At 44.0% G+C, this 24474-nt stretch overlaps 1 protein-coding gene across 1 annotated transcript in view; it reads left to right on the forward strand.

The window, feature by feature from the left end:
* The window catches only part of LOC138568695 (uncharacterized), a 1243988-nt gene that overhangs the window by 468974 nt on the left and 750540 nt on the right, over positions 1 to 24474 (forward strand). The window contains exons 73-74 of the mRNA XM_069646472.1: positions 7597 to 7712; positions 12395 to 12519. Coding sequence (XP_069502573.1) covers positions 7597 to 7712; positions 12395 to 12519 — 241 coding nt within the window. The remainder of the gene's footprint in view (positions 1 to 7596; positions 7713 to 12394; positions 12520 to 24474) is intronic.

The following is a 24474-nucleotide window of genomic DNA, read 5'->3' on the forward strand; positions in this document are numbered from 1 at the left end:
CTGGGCTGCTGAAACAGAGAGGTTAGCTACCTTCTGTAATCTAGGAATAAGGATGGAATGTTCAATTAAATCAAAAGCTTCTGATTGATCTAATGAAATAATCAGGGACAAACCACTTATGTCCATTTCTCCTAAGAGTTTAGCTTTGAGCGCTAAAAGAGCGGTTTCTGTACCATATTTCTTTCTAAAGCCTGACTGGTTGGGATGGAGAATTGGATATAATTGGATATAACTCCAAATGCTCCGCCAACTGACCATAAGCCACCCTATCCAGAATTTTAAGTAAAAAGGGAGTGTTGGAAATGGGGCAGAAGTTGAGTGGGTTATCCATTGGCAGACCCGGCTTCTTATTATTTTATCTCATCTGGAACATTGCTTTCCTTCAGGGAAGTGTTTAAAAAGATGCACACAGCGTCAATAAGACGCAGGGGACACATCTTTAAGATCATAGAAGAGCAGGCATCTCCTCTACACTATGAGGGTTACATTTGCTTAATGATTTTTTTTAGCTCACTCACCATTATAGGATGGAAGTCGAACTGAGGAACTGAGGGATCATGACTGAACCCTTTGTTTGAATCCTTACTTAAAGGAGTAGAGGAATTATTTTTTTTCTAGCATTGTTGTCCGAATTCTATGTAGCTTGTTATGCAAGCCATCTTGTATTAATTGACACCAATTCTCATCATTTTTAACTTGGGAGTCTAATGGAGCGGGAATAACCTCTTGTTCCTTTAGAATCTTGAATATTTCCCTGATTTAGCCGTATTGATGGGGTTATTATGAAAATCTCTTTTAGCTTCAAAGACTTTTTATACTCACATACTAAGTTTTTATACCTTGCTAAAAGTACTGCGCTGCATTCCTTTTTCCACGCAAAGAATGCTTTATTGACCTCTGTTTTCTTGGTTCTGAGTTCCGTCGAAAACCAAGCCTTGCTTTTATGTTCCGTGTTCTTTATCTTTTTTAGCTTAAGCGGCACCAGATTATCTGATATACAAGACAAGTTACAGCTATTTCCTGAGAAAACATGTCTGTCTGAAAGTTAAGAAGTTTATTATTTAGCAGTGCGTCAATATTATCAGCTGTAATACGTTTAAGGTTCTGTAGCCACAATTTTGGTTGCTTAATCAAAGATTTTGTAGGAAAGGGCACGTGCATTGTAAAGTGCACAAAAGAGTGATCAGACCAAGGACATGGACTGGCATCAACATTGCTGCAATTTATATTAAGACTACCAAGCCAATCCAGGGTGTGACCGGATGCATGGATAGGAGTTGTCATAAATTGGGAAAAACCCAGGTTGTCTAATGCTTGTTTAAGTTCTGTTGCCAAGAGATCACTATCTACTCCCAACCAGGGAGACCATAAATTCGTCTATAAATATTTTAGTATTTATTTTAGATGTATCCCACCAGATTTGATTTGAAGTAGTCTCTTTCCCAGTGTCGATGGGTTAAGGTGCTGCCTACATTTGTTGGTGCATCACCATCTAGCCTACGTTTGGTTAACCTTCACCTATTTACATAATTTGTTGGTGGCTCTGGACCTATTTTAGTGCCCTTTTTGTTCATCCTCAGTTTATTTCCTTTATTTTATCACTACCTGTTTACTCTATTGCTTTGTTAGTTACTACCAGTTCTAATTCCTGTGTAACCCACTGAGCTGCCTACAAAAGATGCCTTTAGATAATTACTATTCTCCTCAATACACTCTCCCAACATTTCAAATGGGCATTCTATTCACTCCGATGCATGCTCCGCTCTGTTTCTCCCATCTACCAATTCCTATCCTATGCCCAACCTTGCAGCCAGGCACAAAAGCACTCTGAGATCTGTACCCACTATAACCTAATGCCTCTCTCCTTCCATAACCCCTCAGAGTATTCCCTCCTCTCTCAATTCCTCCAAATCCTCCACCTGCCGTAGCCATGGGCTATGCAATGCCCCATCAACCTGCAATAATACCTAAACAATTGTCTACTTTGAGGAACCTGATGGCATCCTCACTTATTTTCCCCCAGGATCCTCCTCTCAGGTGGCCAGGGAAAGGCCATCACTTTTGGACCCAGACCCTGGGGGTGAATATGCAAGGGATGATCTCCTGGATGGAGGGAACTTGGGGAGTGGGGAGAGGACGTCCTTAGGTGAGACATGGTATCCCCATTTCCCTTTTCACAATGAACCCTCTGTCTCTAAAGCATTTGTAGGGTATTGTCAGTCCTTTCCCTTTTCTTCCTTCCAAGCTGTCACCCCGGAAACATCACCATAGTATTGAGACGAGGAAGTCATTTGACTGATATACACACACATATCAGAGGCAAAACAGAGTTATAAATGCTCCTTTTATTTAATCAGATAGTTCCAAACACCACTCTGGCACTGAGTTGAAGAATAGGGCTATGGACGCATACCAGAGGAACGACCAGGTATGTCCGCCTAATGGAGTTCTCCATAGTCAGGCAATTAAACTCAATGACCCACACCCGGGGTGCCTTAACACACCAGATGGATTTAAAAATGCCCGCCACATTGAGAGAAGGAAGCCGGAGACCCAGGTGCAGTGAGCACTGGACTGTGGTCGGCCGTGAGAGGTTCTGGAGGGCATATTACCCGCCTGAACGTGTCCACGAAGCAGAAGCTGTTGAACTCCCATGGAGCCCAGCCGCCGCAGCGGGAAACCCAGAGAGCGAGCTGGGCTCTTTGCTGATGCTGTGAGGGAAAGGCGGAGCTTGGAGAAACTGGAAAGCTTAAGGAGCCCTGAAAAGCCTATCACGAAGGGTGCCAAGCAGAAGGAAGCTGCTATGTGTGACCAGTGAGTGTAAAGCAGGGCACACAGCCCTTGCCTCGGCACCCACTGGCCTATGCACCTGTAGGCCTGCACTTACCTACTTACTGCAGCTCAACACTCCCTAGCACTTGCTATACTTGGCACTTACATCTACTGCTCACCCACTAGCACGGACACTCCTGCACTTACCCCCCACTTCCTCTTCCCCTCTTCTCTTCTCTCTCTGCACTTGCACGTTCTGAATACTCACAAGGCCTAGTAGGTTCGTCTTTACCCTCCAGTGTATATTGTTCCCAATCTCATGTTCCCTCCCTGTTGCCCTGTGGGCGCTTTGAAACACAATTTACTTGTTGTATAAGCGCCTAACAAATGCACAATAAAATAAAAACTAAGTTCTTTCTGAATGCTGAGTCAACTGAATTCCAGACTAAGAGGAAATCTATGTTGGCAAGAACCAGAGGAATACAGAAAAGTGTAATAAAGTGCATGGTGACTAAGCAAGTCACAGTACAGTTTCTGAGGAGTGTGACACTGGGGAATCAACTAAACATCACTGTCAGGTGGTAGCAGTGGCTAATTGTTGATGGAAGCAGTAAGACGGGGTATCGGTCTCATGACCTGTAATGCAGCAACCGTGTGGTCAACAACTGTGCCTACACCGAGTGCCCTGCATGGAAAAAGCCAATGAAAGTATGCATTAAGAAGCTTCTGTTTTGCAACAGCCTTATTTGTAAATTTGAAGTTAAGAAACAGAACTGTATAAGTGAACTGGTACTAAGTATTCATGTGAAAAGAGCTGGAAGATTTTAACTCTTGGGGAAGGGAACCCCGAGTTTGAAAGTGTCCCAAAGAACTGTGTTATTTTTTTAAAGCTGGACGATTTGAACTCTTGGGGAAGGAAAACCGATATTGTGCAAAGTGTTTTGAACTTGGGGTAGGGGAAGCTGATCATAAGCAGAGAGCTGGAAGAAACTTGTTTGAACACTATTCATTTTGATGCGGACATCCCTACACATTGTGTTCAGTTAGTTGTGAGAGCAAGTATAGGTTTTGGACAAAGGCAGACATTTGATTTGTACTTCCTGACACAGACTATCCTTAGTTTTCTTTAGATAGGGAAATCCCACCTTAGCATAAGGCAAGTTAGGCCTTACTCCATACTGACTTTTAAGTTAAAAAAACGTTTGCGAACAAATTGGAATCTGTTGTCTGTGTCTACTCCATGATGCCTTCACACTACCTAATTCCTAACATCCCATCTCTCAATCATGGGTTTCACAAACTGCCACTCTTGAAGCTCTCCATACAAACTTATCTACTTTCTCCCACCCTCCTCAAATGGCAAATAGAGACTCTAAGTTAGTTCTTATGATCAAGGACCGCCCATGTACACCTCTGCTTTCAAGCACATTGATGTCCAACTCCTCTACCAACCTCTCTTACTATTCTCGTCATCCATCAGTCCCTGGTGCTCCAAATGTCTTTCCCCTGTAATTTACGTCACACTTGAATGCCTCCCCATTGATGGTCGTCATGTCACCTTCATGTAAGATTTGAACCTTTAAAACATCTTAAATGCCCATTGTTTTTATGCCAATCCTCTCTGACCACTTCTTAGCTGTACTTCACCACCGCCCCTTGCAAAACTAAGGCAACTCTACGGACCTCATCTTCTTTTCATCTCTCAGCTCTACTCCCCACTCAAATGATCCACCCCCTCTGAGTATTCCTACTGCACTTTTATCTCTAACTGACTAAATGCATATTGCAACCTGAATCTACGGTTCTCTACTTGGCTGAAGTCAGGCTTCCCTTCTAGCTCTCTCTCAACCTGTCAGTTCTGTTAAATACATCTTCCCAGGCTTCAACTCTTTACTTGTCTCTATTTGATCACCACTATCTTGGCCATTCTTTCCCCCTCTCTCGCTCACCCCAAACCTTAGGTCAACCATCTAACACACCAGCTGAGAATGATAAATAGACACTAAAGTAAACCCCCCACTTCTGCCTTTCTTGCCTCATACAAGGAATTTCTTCTTGTCCTCTCTTTACTGCCCACGGCTAAGCGAAGTACTGTGATTATAACAACATGATCTCCTCTGCCCGCTCCAATCTCCACTAACTATCCTCTATCCTTCAGTCCATGCTTGCACCACCATCCCCAAGCCTTCTCTGGCCTCGATCTCAACCAACAACCTTGCCACTGCATTTTACTGGATTGCCTGCTACCTATTAGACCATTCTTTTTCCGTCTCATGGAAGACTGGTAAATCAACTCACAACTCACTCGCATTAGTGGATCCTCAAGAGTAGCGTATGTCTTGGCCCAATTCTCTTCATGCTCTACAGCAAATCAATCTCAGTTGGCTTCTCCTACCATCTGCTCACAGATGACATCCAAATCATCTTGTCCTTCCCATCCTTTACCACCATGTCATTATCCTATATATCTAACTGTCTCCCTGCCATCCATCAATGGATGGGGCTTTGCTGCCTGAGGCCCAACCCCCCTATGAATGTTATCTACCTGCTAGTTAACAACATCCCCTAACTTTGCCAACCCTTCCCCCAAGACTCATAACCTTGGGGTCCATTTTCATAGTAAACTAAAGAGTCACCAATTAAATAACTCTACTGCCATGGCTGTAAAAAAAAAACTATTTGTATATGCAAGATGCTTTTCCACCTTGCCTTCCATTCTTGCCCTAAGACAACTTTACTGTGAATCGAGCCGCCAGGGTGTCAGGATTTAATATGGTTATGTGAGTAAATACATGTCAGAGACTAATCTGCCCACTACCTCCTGTTGGGTCTTCAGACTGCTAGACATTTGTTACTAGCGTAAACCCACCAGGAAGATGGGACAAAATCCACTGATGAGCCAGGACCCTGTTACTTGCTGGACTCCAGGAATAAACACGAACTGGGTTACCACCTGTTCTGCTATCTCTTAGTCCCCTTTAGCCCTCGGATAACCCACAAATAAGTTCTTTAACTGGTGTGAACCAAGGGGAAGCTTCAATCCAGTGGGTACCAAACTGCAGCATGTTTTCAAGGTGCAAGGTGGTAAAAAAAAAACTACAACCATAAGGAAAAAACTCAACCCATCACAATTAAGCTCATGGTGCACAGTACCTCTATATACATTGGTCTTAATGTCATTTCTGGCCTGGGACGCGCAGAGGCATCGGGCACAGCCTACGCAGAGCCACAGAGAGGTAAGTAATTAGTTCTACTGCCTGTCCAACCTGCAAAGGCCCCGGACAACCTTACCTCTTAGCCAGCACCTTCTCCTGATCAGTTGTCTGACGAAGTTGCTCAGCTGCTAACAAAATGTGCTAAAGACCTAGTTCCCCTTCAGAAACGGGGAACCCATTAATGGGCCTCATTATGAGTTGGATGGTATCCCAGCGGTAAATCTGCCGGAATACTGCCCAAACAAATTACTGCTACTGCCACTTGGTCTAGCAGCATTTCCACCAGATTACAAGTGGTGGTGGCGGTGTAATTTCCCATTTAATTTGAGTCCATTGGACTCAATGGGTCTTTTTTGGCAGAATTACTGTGCCAGAATTTCCGCCAAGGTAATTCCGACGATTCTGCTGATTTTTAGGCGGTGAGATGGAGGATTTACCTGCATGAGTTTCCTGAGGGCAAATCCTCCATTCCATGCCCAAACTCATGATTTGGCGTAGTGGTAAAGTTAGCGGTAGCAGAGTTACTGCCAACTTTACCACTTACCGCCAAACTCGTAATAAGGGCCGATTCTACTCTTCGTACTTCCTGGACTCGAAGAGAGGAGTGTAGAAACCAATCCTGGTCCTCCTACTAATGTAGATAACCTGGTATAGAGGCATCAAGTCTATTAGATCAAGCACTGATGTGTGCCTCTAGATCACCAGGACACCCACTTCCATAACCCTGTCAAACTGAGCATTACATTTTCCTTATTGAATACACCTTGCCATCATAGCTCCTACTTTACTCTTAGGATACTACCCAGACAAGGTATGGACAATATAAAGTTATCTTATCATCATAGCTCCTTCCTTAGGCATATCCTCTCAGCCACACATACCTCTTTCCCATTTACATCAATGACATTAGCATTACCTTTATTGCCAAAGACTATTGACCACGACATCAAAGCACGTGAGAAGCATGAATTAATAGAACTGGGTACCTTCAGGAAGGCACTCAGCGTACATTATGCCACCAAAAAAGTGTACCCAAATAGAGAGCCTAGTTTCGTCTGACCTGTAGGCTTCAACATCAAAGCAACTTCAACCTTAAGCGCCTTCCTCTAGTCCTAACTATTTTTCCACCCATCCCATCTCTTGCATGTCCGAAGCACCAAGAGGCAATAAAAAGGGCAGAGGTCGCCATGTAAAAGAACCAGTAACATAGCATACCAAAACATTACACACTACAAACCAGTGTTTGGCCTTCCCAGCAAGACCCGAAATATTAAGAAAACATTGTATAATACATTTTCTTTAAGAACCCACTAGACTCCATTATAAATAGTATTTGTCAATGAGTATGAGGCCGGGCCAAGTTAATAAAAACAAGGTTTATTCAAACTTTCAAAATACATATCAGTGTGTTGTGGGTTTGGGCAGGTCTCAAAGAGCAGGGACACTTTTTTTTATTGTTTTTACAAACCTGAACCAACTCTGTTAGAAATAGAAACACATTAGGCACTGATCAAACCTTGCCTATATTGGGGCAGACACCGGATCATATCTCTGATGCCTCTCCCACCTATTACAGATTCTGCAGTTTCAAGTTTTTCCTCATCCCTAGGTACAAAACCGAGATGTTACAACGCAACTGATACAGCTTGGTTCCAGAACTACTTGGGAAAATATATGATTTACACCAGTGTGGATGATCTGCAGTCCTTTGCTGATAATAAAACGGTAACTATACCATTTAGAACTATATCATTTCTCTTGTGCAGGTGTGCAGGTCTGCATTCTGAGACAATGAGTCAGTGGTTTTGTAGATGTTAAAAATGTTGGTATCCGTAGAAATGGTCGAATGGAAAAAAAACGAATGGTATATTTGATCGAATTTCAGCTGTACAAATATTTCGTACAGCCGAAAATGTTGAACAAATTTAACAGGTGCCACTATAGTGAACAAGGGCAGCAGGGGTTGCAGGGGTGTCGTCTGCACCCTTGTTCACTATAATAGCATTGGGGGCATCCCCCGCTCCCGATAGGATAACGTTCAAATTTTGTTTTAAAAAAAAGACCCTGCAGCACCGGTTCCCGTGCACGTAAGTGAAGGGAACCAGCGTCACAGAGGGATGGAGGAGCCAGCGGCACACAGCGTGGTGTACCGCCAACATGTAAGTAAGGGTTGGGGGAGCGGGTTGGCAGAAATGTCCACGGGAGAAAAAAATTAAAGTCATTTTCGTTCAAATAACTTTCGTTTTTTCTTCCGCTGACATTTCGAATTGGATTAATGCATAGACAACCAAAAATGTCCAGGCCACTGTTTCAATTTAGTAACCAAAATATATTGCTGCAATGAGAGCGCTAAGAGCACTGGAAAATCTGGACCTTCTCGGCAGTGAGACTGCCAACATATTGGCCATCTATCTCTGCTTGCAGAAAAGACAGTTGGTCTTCTAAGCCACGTTTAGTTATTTATTTGATTATTGTGCAACACCCTTTCAAACTATAATTGTACTATATAACAAAGCTTCTGATTATTCCTACTATTTATGCCAAAGTTTTGATTTTATTAATCACAAAAAGTGGTGCATATTATGCATCACATCATTTATTTATCATCTACCAATTAGCTTTCTTTTGAAAATGTATGTTCCTGAGAGAGCAAGGTCAGTCCTTTACCCGAGCAGCAACCTTATGTACAGCCCTTGACCTACGGAAAGAACAGCAATAAGTCCACGATGTGCCATGCCAATCTAGTAAGCATTCTCCTTCTATGAATGGAAGTGCCTCAGACTCAGATAAAGGAGGAGCTTGCAAAACCTCCAGACACAAGAGAAACCAAACACAGAACATGTTTTAGGGTAGGTAAGAAGAGAAGAAAGAAGAGGTGGGATAATACTTTCCTCCATGTCATACTACAATCATAACTTTCTATCAAAAATATTAGGAAGATTCTGAATGTTACTACATGGCAAGGAGGCTTCTTGCTATGCAAGTTTAATGCTAGCTAATACTGCAGCTGAACAATGCACAATTGGTTTGCAATAAAAGAAAGAGAACAGAACACTGCCAATCCAAGAACCTGTGGATGTCCTCCAAAGGAGATCCTGCCCAAGAGATTTAAGTTGCCATACCCCCCCCCAGAGGGACGGGACCATAAAATTGAAACCCTGTCTGATTCATGACCCACCAAACTCACCTGGCCGAACAAGGAGAAGAAAATGGGCGATGATTGGTAAGCTGGTTGATGCTGGGATGAAGTTACCAATCTGTATGAATTCACTATCCGGTCAGCGGACATTAACACCAAATCAGCTCAAATGTTTGTAACCTTCACTATATTTTCACCAAGGGTATCCAAATCCTGCTAGACACACCAGCGTACCTAAGAGCCCCAGGCTGTTGTATGCCTTGAGTCTAAGATCCCACGAATCTCAAAGGAAGCCTGCAGCCTCCTCTGAAAGCCCAGGCATCTGATGCCAGGCAAGTTATCAATTGCAGAGCTCATTACATTGCTAGAGGGCAATGAGATCCCTCTGGGTTTCTTAACAAGTATGACACAGTAGGGAAGAAAACCGGATTGTCCACTAACAGGTCCAATGCTGCATGGCACTGTACCTTGTAAGGCCAATACAGTCACTAGGACCACTAGAGCCCTTTACTCCTTAATAAACAAGATACTTCCCAGAATTAAAGACAAAGGAAAAAACGCGCAACAGGGATCTTGATTCCAAGGTTGAGAAAATGCAGCCATGGCCTCTGCATTTGGGTCTGGCCCCCGAAATTAATATATGTTAAAGTCTGAGCCCAGTCTCGGGAGGCAAAGTGGAGACATAATTACCTAGATCCTTTATTAAGTCAACCCCAAGGAGAAAGTTAATAAGGTCCTCGGTTAGCTTGAAGCCTGCCAACCTCCCAGTTTAGAACTGAACTTGAGGAGTATCCCTTTACATTTGTCAAGAGAAATGGTTACATTGGCATCCTATGAGAAACATAAATCTCTTTGTGCCAATTGCGGTAAAACCTACAGGTCCACTAATACTCCATTCCTCTGCCACCTCAGCTAATGGTAGAATCTTGGCAAAAGTCCAAAGCATAATAAACTGTCTATCATGACATGCAAAGCATGCCCTATCCTTAACCTTACTAGGATCCTTCACATATTTAGAAAATAACACATTGATCTTGCAATCCAACAAGGAGGTAAGCAAACTGATAAAGAGGGTCTAGGGCATTTCACTTTCAACTATTATGAAAGGGAGTCTCTAACTTTTTGAAGATACATGGTTGTGCATATTCAGTAATGTAGTAAGTGAGCTTATTCCCTGGAGGTCGTTTGAATCAAATGGAATCAAACATTATTTCACCCAAATCATCCTTTATACCCTGGGGGCCCAGAAGCCCGAGATGTAAGGGTTCATAAAGTTCCTTACCCTGCAGATGAATTAAGACAGGCACCAAATCTTTGTTCCAGAAGAGGAGGAACCACTATGGGTATTCTCTGGCAATGAGCTAGAGCCTAGGATAAACAGGTTCTCTCTGCTGCTTTCTGTTCATCCTTGTCGTTAAAGGATATTCATAGTGAAGAAGTATCAACCAGCATAAATGGGAACTCACCCATGTTATCCCAAGGGTGTCAGGGCTGACAGAAAAATACACCACAGTTATCTTCCCAAGTGTCACGCAAGTATATCATATTTTATTCTAAGAGCCCATAGTGCCGCTAAATTCCCAAAGAGAGGTAACTGGGAAAGCTCTGGAGGAAAACACCTCAGACAGAGATTTGCCAGCTTCTCTCAACAAGCCAGATAAGAATGAACCTACTGCCGTCCCCGCAGCATCAACCACTGCAGAGTCAAGGAAAACAATATATTCATAGCTCTAAACGGCTTCAGTTATTTCCCTGGGGTATTCCATAGGGTAACTCACTAAGGGTCTAGGGGGATTCAGTGTGAGGACTTCATATCAATCTAAAACCATTGCATATGGTCTTTCCCTTCTGTAATGGCTTGGCAGGCGAAGAACGGTGGTCTGGAGGGTTGCCCAGAGCATTGCCAGTGGTTAAGATTAATTCTAAACCTTCCAGCCATCACTTCTTTGTTTTTGCTATGTCACCCCGAGTGGGACGGGGATGCCCAGACGTGGGTCCCGTGCCTGCTGGGCCTAGAGACCCAAGCTACTCCTCACTGATGAGCCCCAACAAGGGCGAAACATGTTTGGGGATGCTTGTGGTCTCGTGCAGAAGGGATGTGGCCTAGCAGTTCAGGCTGGACCGCCCCTTTTAGGGTGGGGCCAAGCCTGATTTGCATATGGTCTTTCCCTTCTGTAATGGCTTGGCAGGCGAAGAACGGTGGTCTGGAGGGTTGCCCAGAGCATTGCCAGTGGTTAAGATTAATTCTAAACCTTCCAGCCATCACTTCTTTGTTTTTGCAATACCCTGAAAAAGCATGTAAATATAAACAGAAAAAAGGGCTCTGATAGAGTACTTCACTGGAAAGATGCAGGAAAATCCCCCATGGAACAACAGAAAAAGCATAAAACCAGGAATATGAGTCAGAACTGGGAGCTCATTAGGGGAATGCCAAATTCAGGAAGACATTTCTGCTAAAACATTGAAGGTGCTTTCCCATAGTAATGCGCCCCAAGTGGAGAAAGAGATGCATGAGGAAATTAGACCTTTTCTCTAAAAGCACAAGCAACATGTACCCTGCGGGCGAGAATTAATACTCTGGTGCAGCCCCACCGCTTGGTATCAACAAGCATACTCACTCAGTGACAAGAACCACAGATGGGAATTAGAAGTGGTTTGGCACAAAGAAACCTCTGCGGCTACCCTAAAAGGCAGAAGCACCAACATGTCTAGCATCCTTTCTATGTTTCTGCTTCCCCTACACCAACTTTTCATGTCACACCTGCATTCCACTACCGTACCTCTGCAAAACACCTGGAAACGGGATTTCTACACCTAAAACGATTTCTCTTGTACAGTGTTTCTGCTTGAAGCAAAATGGGTAGATACTTATTTTATCTGAGGAGAGGCAAGTAAATAGGACTGGTCTTGATTTTCAGGGACCTATCGGTTCAGGGGCATGCTGATTGGCAGTTGCTGAGAGAGCCATAATGTGTTAAGAGATACCCCAAAGGTTGTTGGTAGTAGTCGGTATACAGTGTTTATATCGGATCCTTTATATTGAATGCCCATAAATAGAATATTTTATAGTGAAAACTTTTATAGTGAATGCATTTAGGGGTGCTGTAAAATTTTTGGGAAACGGTCGGTGGGTTTTTAGAGGTGGGGAAGAGGGGTTTTGTGAAGCAAGAGTCCTTTTATCAAAGAGGACAATTTACTTGAGGATCCAGTAGACCTACAGTATATAACACTCACCAATCCCACATTGTTTCTTTTGTTTGAATTACAGCTTCAACGTTTTTCCATAAACACTGATAATTTGAAACTAGTAAATGAGCTAAACATTACAGAAGATGTGAAGATATTCTACGCAGCACTGATACTGATGGAGAATCCATCGATCAACCTGGAAAGGTAACATCTTACTTATCCTTTTGAAGAGTCACTCACAGTCAAGGAAGTTTGGTATCGCAATATTAGCACTATTGGCAAGATGTTACTTTCATGATAAATATGGAGATTTATCTATATTGTATTCCAATATAGAGACACATAACTGTCAGCCTGTAAAATGCCACCAGACGTCTTTCTCTAAATAATCATAAGAAACTGGATGTGATCTGCCTGAACTCTGTATATTGGTAATGTTGCATTTGGTCAAAGAGACTCTTACTTTAGACCCTCCTGGGCGATCTTATGTCTTGTTTTATGAGCATCCTGTGGAAAATCCATAAGCTAGCCCCAGGCTGACTGCTATGTTTAATGTCGATCGGAGCAGAATACTGGTTTGCTGTCAATTACAACAAAAGTGATTTCCTCAAAGTAATGTACACATTATAATCAGCTTCACATTAGTAACTACTTTAAACACATCCGCATACCTACACAAACCACATCAATTTAGGATAACTGAATACAGTAGCATACATAGGTGCAGAATAAATTACAGCATTGGAGGAAATCAATACAGTCAAGTACTTAAGCATGTCACTAATCCAAATGTTCATTACCATTAGTATGTTTGCACTACATGAATAAGTTACACATGTGTAAGTGAAGTTCTACAACAAAAAGCAGGAGAAGCTCTAATTTCCATAGACCAACCCCATTCTTTCTGATGGCTTCTCTAAAACATTCCATTTGTCAATTATATGATTGAAATGATTAATCATACCTTTTAAGTACTGGGAATATGCCCATGGTGCTGTATCCATAATTCAATGGATTGCATTCTCCCACATATTCCTCATCTTGATAGATAACAATCCAGCTTCAGCTGTACGTGCAATTGCAACGGGGACATAGTACGGCTCGACTCCATCATGATCGAACTTGCCACTCCTCAGCAGCGGACGTGACGATAGCCATACTAAAGGGAAGCACTACGCCCCCCTACATCACTTCCCTGTATCCATATGCTCAGCGCGCTACTCAGAACACAGTTCGATTTTCGATTATTTGTAATTCGTTACTGTGCAAGAATGTTGGGTCCGATTTCAAGCGCTCCAAGGACTGCAACTCCAAAATTCCCCTCACAGACAAGACATTTGTGTGTGGTGTCTCGACATCGGGCATGATAGGGAGCAATGTGGTTCTTGCCTAGCCATGAAGACCCATGAATCCACAACGGCAGTGAAGGAACGCCTTGCGAAACTGTTCCTTGGCAGACCCCTTTGAATTCACCAGCTAAGTCGTTCACAAAATCATCGTAGTTTGTGTTCAGGGGCATATTTTAAATGTTGCCCCTGTGCTGCAATGACTTTACTGTCATTGAGACGGTCGAGTAGACATCTTGTAATCTTTATACCAGCTCTGCGCCACAAGCACATCGGGTGCTGTAGATAAAGCTACTGGTGCAGCAAGGCACAAGTGCACTATGCTTTTGGCATGGAGTTGTGACAAAGGGGGGTCTGGTTATCAGATTACCGCTTTGGAGAAGGAGTAACCTGCATCATTTTATGTACTAATAACAATTAAAAAGTACAGGGCTTTGCACCCTTGGCAGATGGTAATTCCTCACAGATACCTTGCCAGAGGTTGTCATGATGCCTTCTGCCACCCCTGGCAAGCCACAGATGGATGGCTTTTGAGCACCTAATTTCGAAGGTGGCGGACACCCTTGGGCTGTTGAGCCCCTCACGCCTAAGGTGCAGTACGCCCTGTGCGTAATCTTGGACAAGGGTTCTAAGAAGGAGACATTACTGCCTTTGAACCAGGCATTAGAGGGGCCCATGGTGGAACTGTAGGCCAAACCAGCGTCATTCCTCATGGTGGACCGTAACATAGCCAAGAAGCACAGGCCAGCCGCTTCAGACCCCTTATTCCCCTCTGCTCGTACTTCCACAGAGACTTTGATGGTGCAGGCCGCTACAACGAACCTGAAAAGCACCACAGTCCCATCATTTCTCCCGGGCAGGGAGACAAAGCGGTTGGATGTATGGGTCAGAAAGATTTTCGGCTTGTTGAGCCTAGACCTCTGGTGCATCAAAGCCTCTTGCGCTCTGTGCAAATTGTCCTTTGGTCTCCAGTTTGTGATCGCTGACCCACGGCAGAGGTCATATCAGAAGGGGAGATGTGGGACAGCTTCCAGACCATTATACAAGACACCAAGAAGGCCTCCCATCAGATTTTGCAGTCTTACCTGGACACTGCAGAGAGTGTTGCTAGGACATTGGCTATCAGCACCATTTTATGGTGCTTTTCTGGGCTTCGGATCACCATTGCGAAGCTACTGGACATGCCCTTTGATGGCATGAACTTGTTAGGCAACAAGGCCAACCAGTCACTCCAGAAATTATAGGCATCTAAGGTGACGGCAAACAAAGCAACGTCCAACGAGTCTGGCAAGCAGGGGTAGGGGTTTTCATCCCTTCGCCTCTTATGCTCAGAGGGTTAGATGTCCAACTTCCTCGAGCAGGCAAGGGCAACACTGTCCCTACAGGGGTTGGGAACACTGTGCAATTAAAGGGAGCGCATCAGCCTCCTTAGTGCCCTCTGCAACCCCCAACGTGAAGCCCTTATTAAGTGGACTTCTGACATTTTTCCCCTGTTGGGGGGGGCAAGATATCCTGTGAATGGAGAAATACCACCTTGGCGCCTGGGCCTTACAGGTCGTCCAGCAGGGATACTGCCTCCCCCTTGTCTCTAGCCCTCCAGACCAACTCCTGCCACCAACCCTTGGCTACGTAACCCCTACTGTTGGAGGAGATGCCTCAGCTTCTGGCAAAAGGGGTACCCATCTTGGAACAAGGCATAGGTTGGTACTTAACTTATTTTCTGGTGCCAAAGAAGGTCTGAGGTCTGAGACCCATCCTGGACCTGTGGCTTCAAACTTGTACCTGAGCAAGGACACGTTCAAGATGGTTACTCTGGTCCAGATCCTCCATGCCCGGGACGTGAACGACTGGCTAGTTTCCCTAGATCTGCAGAATACTTACTTTCATCTGGCTATCCTCAGAAAGCACAGGGAGGAAAGCTCAGTGGTCGTCTTGGAAGCAAGACGATACAGAGCAACACAGGTTCGATCCCCAGGTTCCACGCTTAGAAACCTCTGGGTATTAAGCGCGTTATAAATAACCTATCATATCATCATATCAAGTACCTGAAATTCAAGGGGAGGAACTGTCATTACCAGTTCAAAGTCCTTCCTTTCAATCTGTCTTCGCCACCCAGGGTCTTCACCAAGCTGCTAGTAGTAGTGATGGCTCGCCTCAGAAGGGAAGGCATTCATGTTTGTCCCTACCTGGATGACTGGATCGTCCGAGCTTGCTCACCAGATCTAGCGCCGGCAGATCTGTAGCGGACATGCAGACTGTTGCACAGCGCAGGCTTCTCCCTGAAATTCAAGAAGTCACAGGTTTCACCATCCCAGTGCCTCCGATTTATCGGGGTGGTGTTGGACACTCAACTGGGTCGGGGTTTCCCACCATAGGACAGAGTAGTGAACATCTTCAAGATGTTCCAGGTTTTCCAACCTCAGATGACGGTTCCAGCCTTGGCTTTTCAGTGCTAATGGCATCATGTGTCTTGGTGGTATCAGAGGCCCGTCTGTGCATGAGGTCACCACAGTGACTCTTGAGCTCTGAATGGTCTCAGGTTCAAGGACGGACTTCAGATCTTTTTCCGGTCTCAGAGAGAGTGCCTAGAGACCTACAGTGGTGGTCTGTTAAAGAAAACCTACTGAAAGGGCCTTTCTTGCGTCACCCCTGGGCACAAGTGACCCTAGTCACAGATGCATCCCTGAAGGGCTAGGGCGCTCACCTACGAGATCTGATGAGGAGCGGACGGTGCTCCCCACCAGAGTACTGGGAGCATATCAATCGGATGGAGCTAAGAGCGTTCAGGCTGGCCCTGGTCGCTTTCCTCCCTCCGGTGAAGGGAAAGTGCTGGTCCTGATGGACAATACTGTAGGCATGCATTACCCCAACAAGAGGGGCAGCGTGGGCTTGTTGACTCTGTGCAGAGAAGCAGTGCGGTTGTGGCTATGGTCTCTGGAGAACAGCGTGTCTCTGAATGCGTCCCACCTGGCCGGCAAGGAGGACACTCTATCGGACGCACTCAGCAGGCAGTCTTCAACCTCCTATGAGTGGGACCTCTGTCAAGAGGTTCTTGAGGAGATGTTCTCCCTCTATGGTATTCCTTAGGGGGTCCTCTTCACTTCGAGTGTAAACAGGAAGTGCAAGTGGTTCTTCTCCAGGGAATGTCCTTGACAGGGTACTCTGGGGGGCGCCTTGACAGTCAAATGGGATTTGAACCAGCTCTATGCATTCCCGCCAATCCCTATCAATCCACTGGTTCTCGGGAGACTCTGTGTGTGTTTCTGGGCCACAATGATCTTGATCGCTCCGGACTGGGCCCAGAAAACATGGTACCTGGAGTTGCTGGGCATGGCCATCTGACCTCCCCGGCGTCTTACGCAGAGGACAGACCTCCTCTCCCACCCTATGCCTGGTTCCTGAAAGGTTGAGGTATTGGGAGTGCGATTTGTCAGAGGACATTCTGGACGTACTCCTATTTGTTATAAGACCTGCCACCAAGTCCATTTATGCCTGCAGGTTTTTGGATTGGTGTCGGGAGAGGGTTCTGGACCCTTTTCCTTGCTCCACTTTCTCTGTGTTCAAATCTCTTCTGTCTTTGGCCCGGATGGGCCTTCACATTGGTACTGTGAAGAGGTATCATGCAGCCATTTAGGGCTTCAAGAGGAACCCGGAGCAGGGCTCCTTTTTCATGATACCGACAGTTGTTAAATTTATGCGGGGTCTTTACAATACGTTACCCTCATGCCAGATTGTTGTTCCAGCATGGGATCTAAATTTAGTGTTAACTTTTTTTAATGGGCGCTCGCTTTGAGCCCCTTTATTCTTGTCCTTTAAGACTGCTCACCCTTAAGGTGATTTGCCTGATTTGCCTGATTGCTGTCACTTCCGCTAGATGGGTGAGTGAGCTCCAGGCTTTGGGCCTCATTATGAGTTTGGTGGTATCCCTGCGGTAAATCTGCTGAGATACCATCAAACGGATTTACTGTTACCACCACTTAGCAGTGTTAGGGCCCATTTATGTAGTCCATTTCGCCAAAATGCCCTTTTTTTGCAGTAAGGTGGCAGAATTACCTCCAGTTTTGCTTGAGGTTTTTCCGCCACCTTACTTCCAAACACGTAGCTCATCGGTGCAGCAATGCAGCTGTAATGTATTACCACCATTTTTGGCCACACTGCCAAACTCATAATGAGGCCCGCTGTCTGTTAATCTTCCATACTTGATTCAAAGAGAAGGCAACGATGAGAATCACACCCTCCCTCAGACTCGGGAGAACAGGACTGGTGACCATCTTTTTGTTTGTTATGTAGGTGCCTGAGCAGGTGGGGCTGTTACGAAACAGACCCATTCTCAATGGATCATCATCTGCATCTCAGAATGCTACGATCTGGGTGGCAAGAAGGTCCCTTTGAGCCGCAGGGCACACTCCACCAGAGGGTTGGCCACCACCTCAGCTCTGCAACACGGACTGCCTGTTCTAGATATTTGCCAAGCAGCCACATGGGCTTCCTTGCACACATTTGCTAAGCATTACTGCTTGGATTCTATGTCTGGTCACAATGCTCGTTTCGGCAGCGATGTCCTTCAGCGTGTTCTGGTTTAGGTGGGGTACTTGCTACCCTTGCGTCTCCAGTTAATTGTATTGATTTGGAAGTCTATCATAGATGAGGAATCCATGGGAGGAAGAAGTCCATTAGAAGGCCAAATTGCTTACCTCTCTGTAATGTTCTTTCTGGTGGGTGTTCCTCCTACGGATTCCTCATTGCTCTCCCTACATGCCCCTCTTGGGATAGCTAGTACACCTTAGTTCTGCGGTCCCTCAGCCTCAGAGTGCTAAGGAAAAAGGGTAGAATTGAGGTCATAGGGTGCTGCGCCTCTATATATAGTGGCCCCAACATCATTTCATTCTCGGCGCGCGTAGAGGCGGCAGGCAGATTCCACATGAGCCACGCTGTGCCCCATAGTGCCAGAAAGGTCTCTGAAGGAAGAGCAACTGGCACTTGGAGATAGATATCATAGATGAGGAATCCATAGGAGCACTGTCCATCAGAAAGAAACATACCGAGAGGTAAGTCATTTTGTTCTTTATCGGAGTGGTGTTTTCTGTTCTCCCATTGACCAGAAAAAAAGTTTAGCTTTTATTTTCATTGCATTGTAAATAACAGCTGTTACTGTTATCCAACTAAATGAGCTCATTTTCATTGCTTTTGTAAGGATGTTACCATTCCAGGTAGAATGTAGAATGCTGAGTCCTAGAACTGGTGGCAGTTAATAAAGGTAAGGAGAACTGTGGGGAAGTTATCATTGCTGAGTCCTGCTCCCTGCAGGTGAATAAGGAATCCACTTACCAACTTGTGGTGTGCCTCGCCTTAATAAGTGGCGACAAGGTGGTGCTGTGTGGGGGCGGCCTCACCAGCACCCCATGCCTGGGCCGCAGCAAAGGACAAGAGTTCCAACCCAGTGGCAGCAGAGAGACGAGGACAGGAAGGAGGAGCGCTGCAGCAGCAGTGAAGAGTTTCACTCACAGTTACAGTAAGGGGGAGCACTGGTAACTTCCTACAATTGGACCGGGTCACAGCACGTGAGGAGAACGGCTGTATTGCGCTGGAGAGCATGACCTCATGTTGACCCCAAAGGGTGCCTTCAGAGAAACGACATGTGATGTGTGAAGACGTCACACGTGTTGTTCCCGGGCAACCAGTAAACAAGCAGCTCAACCGGCTTCACGACGGGTAAGGCAGTGCACCGTAGCCAAAGTGGCATTAAGCAATCTGTTGACAGTCACGTCCAAGGAAAGAAACTTAATTCATATAACAGACTATTCCACGATATAAAAATAAAGGAAGGACAAAGAGAATCACAAATCCAGTAATAAGTAGTGTAAAGAAAGAGAATCTCAAATCTAAATGTGGCAGCTGCGAGCATGGCGCTCCCGCCCCAATTCATAGCATAACCCGGGACCCCAACAATTTGTTGGGAGAGGTGGAAGAAATTGTTTGACACCTAACTGGTGGCCATTGGGGGAGACAAATTTGCACTGACAAGGAAGAAGGCGGTATTGTTGCATAATTTGGATCCAGAAGGTCGTAGTGTGTATGATGGATTGCCAAAATTGTTACATGAAGGACAAGGGAACTTGAATTAAATAAGGCCTTAAATAAACTACAAAATCACTTTGAGCCCAATAAAATGCAACCTTTGATAGGCATACATTTTTTCAGAGAACACAAGAGCAACATTAACCTGTCGAGAACTACATTGCTGCCCTCAGGATGGTAAGTGCGACTTTGGAATTCTGACCACCTCACTTATACAAGATCAAACAGGTGCACAAACAAACTAAGGGTCCAAGAGAAACTGTTGCTCAAAGATTTGACTCTCGAGGAGGCTATGGAAGTGCCCAGGAATGTACAACAAACAGCCAAATATATACTGCACATGAAAAGTGATAAACAAGAGCAAAATATTATTTTCCAGTTAATAATGGTTAGGCACTATGGACTGATGGGTCAGATAGCATATTGACAACTGTGGTCACTTTGTGACTACCTACACTAAGGACAGTTCTTGTGGTGTTTAACATTAACCTAGGATTTGAGTTAGCTCTATGGGTATGTCACAACATATTAATGCATGCCACTTTGGCCAAATCTATTTGTTATTCGATTCTTGATGTTACAACTTATTGATATATGCCTGTGCAGAATTACTTCTATGGTATAGCATGAACTACAATGTTTGAAAAACGTCTTTTTAAAGAAATTAATGTATAATTGATCATTCTCTAGATCAATCATTATTTGAAGATCCCTGATGAAGAGTGTATATCTCAAAACGCGTTCGGTCAACATCTGCTATTGAAATAAAAGTTGTTTTATGTGAAAGGATCTGTGTATCGCTTGTCTGGCATATGCACACAAAACAAATCTTTTGTTTGAAATAATTTCATAATTTACACATAGTTGATATAAAATATTCGCAACTGTTTGGCTTTCTTATAAACTAGTGATAGAGTGCAGGGGAAAGGAGATCCCTAATCTTTGGGAACTTTGTTTTGTTGCATGATGTATTTTTGGTCCATGTGCCAGAATCAATATTCCTCCCATGCACCTTGAGTTCTATTTGATTATTGTTTTTGACAATTAGATTAGACTTATTTACCTACATTACACCGGAAGTGCACTGTGTGAACATTGTGAGTTGCTGAACCAGTAGACAGCCAAATAATCATGAGAGTAATAAAGGAAGGACAGGATTCTTACAAGCAAGTGTTTGATAGTGAGAAGAAAACCAAAGAGAGAGAATGGCCAGTGGGAGATGCTGTGTTGATATTAAATGCCAGAATGGGCCACAAATGCCAAGGAGATAAATATTTGGGAACCAGGAAAATGAATGCAATACCCAATGGTGTGGTGATTATGAAACGGTGTGAAGTGTGGTCCATGGAAATACTAGTTACGTAGAAGGATGGTAAAGAGTGGAGCTGTCTGAGAATGCCACAAGATAATGTGAGCGACCAACTCTAAAGGTCAAGGCAATGATAGGAGTGATGAGGATGTAAGGCGAATGAGCATAGGATGTGACAAGATAATGTGAGTGTCAGTGGTGAATGCCAAGGCAATGATAACAGGGATGAGGGTGTAAGGAGAATGAGCATTAGGGTGCGGTATCAGCCGAAATGACAACAGAGTTATACTAATACTCGAATAGAGGCCTCACAGAAACATGTAACGCTGTCCTAAAATCATAAATATACATACAGTTACAATTCTTGTTTTTTGGTTTTGGGATATATATTAAGGATTATAGGGCATACGTTAGTTGTGATAGGAACCAGAAAAAGTGACCATTTAAGCATGGGTTATGTCAGAATATCAGTGTTGTAACCATGCTGGTCTGCAGAGTTTCAAGTTTAGCAACTCAAAATAATTGTGTGCGGAAGGAGATGTGTTGTAATATCACCAGTTCATTGTAGAATGTAGAATGCCAAGTCCTGAAACTGGTTGCTGTTTATAAGGAGAAGGAGGACTGTGGGGAAGTTATCGTTGCTGAGACCTGCTCCTTGCAGGTGATTAAAGAACCCACTTGCACACTTAATAAAAGTCAGCAAGGACCTTACCAGAATTTCAATATGTCATACAGTTCGCACACAAATTACTAGAGGGCTACATGAACATGTCCGCCATGAAATTAAACCTCTTAATTGGCTACCAGTCCCCCGTCTCTCCTAGTCACTTTCTCCCCATATTCAAACCATTTATTAACAGCACTGCATTGCTTGGTAGCTAACTTTGTGCTATAAAAACCCCATACATAAATAAATGTTTTTCTTCGTCCACAATACAGTATTATGCATGCAAAATAACTGCAGATTGTGACAGCTCGAAAGCTAGTAATGCTGATAAACCACTACCCACTATTACCACCCAACTACTTAATTCATACTCTTGTTCCATACAAATATGCTGAAACAGAACTCTAAAATCATGTTCTGTAATTCCTAGAATTGTTAGCCATGTTGTTTTGCATTTCCATACATGTCATAACTGCAGGTCATAAAGTACCAGAATTTAATATGGTATATGCATAGGAGCCAAGATTGGACAATTATTCTCACCTGACATGTGACAATCTGAGAGCCTCACAATGTGTTGTACTTCTTTCAAGACCTAGACATTTTTGACCCAGGCATGCAGTAAGGTTGAAAACATGTTTTACGCATCAAACATACAACTATGACCACTCATCAATTGTCAGGAACAGCTGTGAGCACAGCTAAGCTGTTGCCAGACTGGCAGGTTGGGCTCTAGTGTAATGAGGATGGGTCCTACTCCTTATGCCACATCCTGCCTATTTCAGTGCCTGAACGGATAAACAATTCAGATGCTGGCATAGTTTTGCCTCTGAGAGGTTTCTCTAGGTAGAGAGCATCGAGACATAAGAGCTCCTAACACAACAGGTATGGAAGCTAAACGGGGGCCCCTCTCCATCCTGTTGAGGTGGCGGCCATCTTAAGTGAGGCTGAGGTAGCCAGTACATAATTGCATTCAAAAGAGTTAAGATAGGTTGGAAGAAAACCTTGTGGTATGCTGGCAGATCCACACAAGGGCTCATGAAGTTTGGTTTTGGATGCAGGTCAGCCTTCAGCTCATCAACACAGACGTTTTGCTGCTGCCCCTCACTTACCTTAACAGTCAAAAGCAATTTAAACCAACAGTGAACCTGTACATAAGATTCAAGGAAGTAACTGAAATACATCAAATGAAATCATAGGAGGATTGGAGGAGACAGTATGGTAACTTTGGTCCAAGAAATGCCAACATATTACTTGGCTACTCAATACTTCTGTTAAATATTATCCTCTTCAGCAGATTAACATATATGGCTAACAGGGGTTCAAGTTTGCCAGTTCTGCATGGTGAGAAGCAGATAGTGCATCCGCTTTCTATGTGGTACTGGACTGACAACTGAGGAGCTTCGATAAGTTCCTCAAGCAGTTATAGGTTAAAGGTGCAAATGAAAAGTTTTGAAATACAATAGGTTCGAAACAAAAGGACCGAAAACAAAAGGTTGGACATTTTTTTTTTTTACTATTATTTTTGGGGGGGGAGAGAACCCAACCCACGTTTTTGTGCTAAAAAACACGTTTTCTTACCTATACGGAACCCCAAAAATAAAAATATAATTAAAAAAAAAATGGAACCTTTTGTTTTCAGTCTTATGTACCCGAACCTATTGCATTCAAACCTTTTGTAATCGCACCTTTATCCGGACACCTCCTCAAGCAGGTAATTACCTTGATCACTGCTTCTAGATGAGTGGGTTACCATTCTAGATAATATTAAATATAATGGCGGGTTACCATTCTAGATAATATTAAATATAATGGGCAAGTCCAAATCGGCAACAATGAAGGAAATAACTGGTGGCACCCGGGGCTTCGTTAAGGCTCTCGCTATGCTCGGGTCTGTAACTAAGGCCCCGGGGGCATTACAGGGGCGGTATTGGCCCGCTGCCTCGGGTCTTATTGCCACAGTATTCCTTTTCGATATTGGCCAGCCAATGGCAATCTTATCTGTCAGAGCTCTTTGATTGCAAACTTCATGAATCTGTTCATCCACTAGTCCAACCGGACAGAACACATCAAGTCTTCTCAGCTTTTTAGCAGAGGAAGGCCTTTATTCCAGATATGTTAATGCAAGTGCATTTTCACAAAGTTAAGGAACAGATCCTCTTAGAAGCCAGGAGGCAGTTCCCAATTGAGTTTAAAGGAGCAAAACATCACCTATTTCCAGATCTTTTAGCATTGACATTACCGATGAACAGGAACTGAGGTCATTCACTGGGGCGTTCTGAAAATGCAAAATAGATTACGGTTGAACCACCCTTTCAAGTTGCTGTTTAAAATGAAAGACAAATCATATGCCCCAATTTTAAAGAAGATGTGATGACAATAATAGGACTGAACAGCGACCCTCATTCTAGATTGGATCCGAATTTATCTACCGACCAACCAAGGGCTAAATATTCCAAAATTCCCTCAGCAGGAGAAACACACTTCACTCGACAAGAGAAAAAATGGACTGAAAGGAATGAGAAAGAAGCTGAAATGGAAAAGCAATGTTCAGAATGGTGACCACAAGTTATACATTATGTTATCATATATGTACCTAGACATTGTTCAATGAGCTAGTCTTCTGTGGAGAAAATATATACAACATTCAAATGGAATCCTTCCTCCCACAGATTCCTCATCTATAAATTCTATCTCCCAGCACCAGTTGCTCCTCTGAAACATTTGCCGCTGATAGGGGGCACAGAACGGCTCCCGTC

This window comes from Ambystoma mexicanum, chromosome 2q (genome assembly GCF_040938575.1).
Source record: "Ambystoma mexicanum isolate Mex_15411 chromosome 2q, UKY_AmexF1_1, whole genome shotgun sequence".
NCBI classification, from domain to species: domain Eukaryota; kingdom Metazoa; phylum Chordata; class Amphibia; order Caudata; family Ambystomatidae; genus Ambystoma; species Ambystoma mexicanum.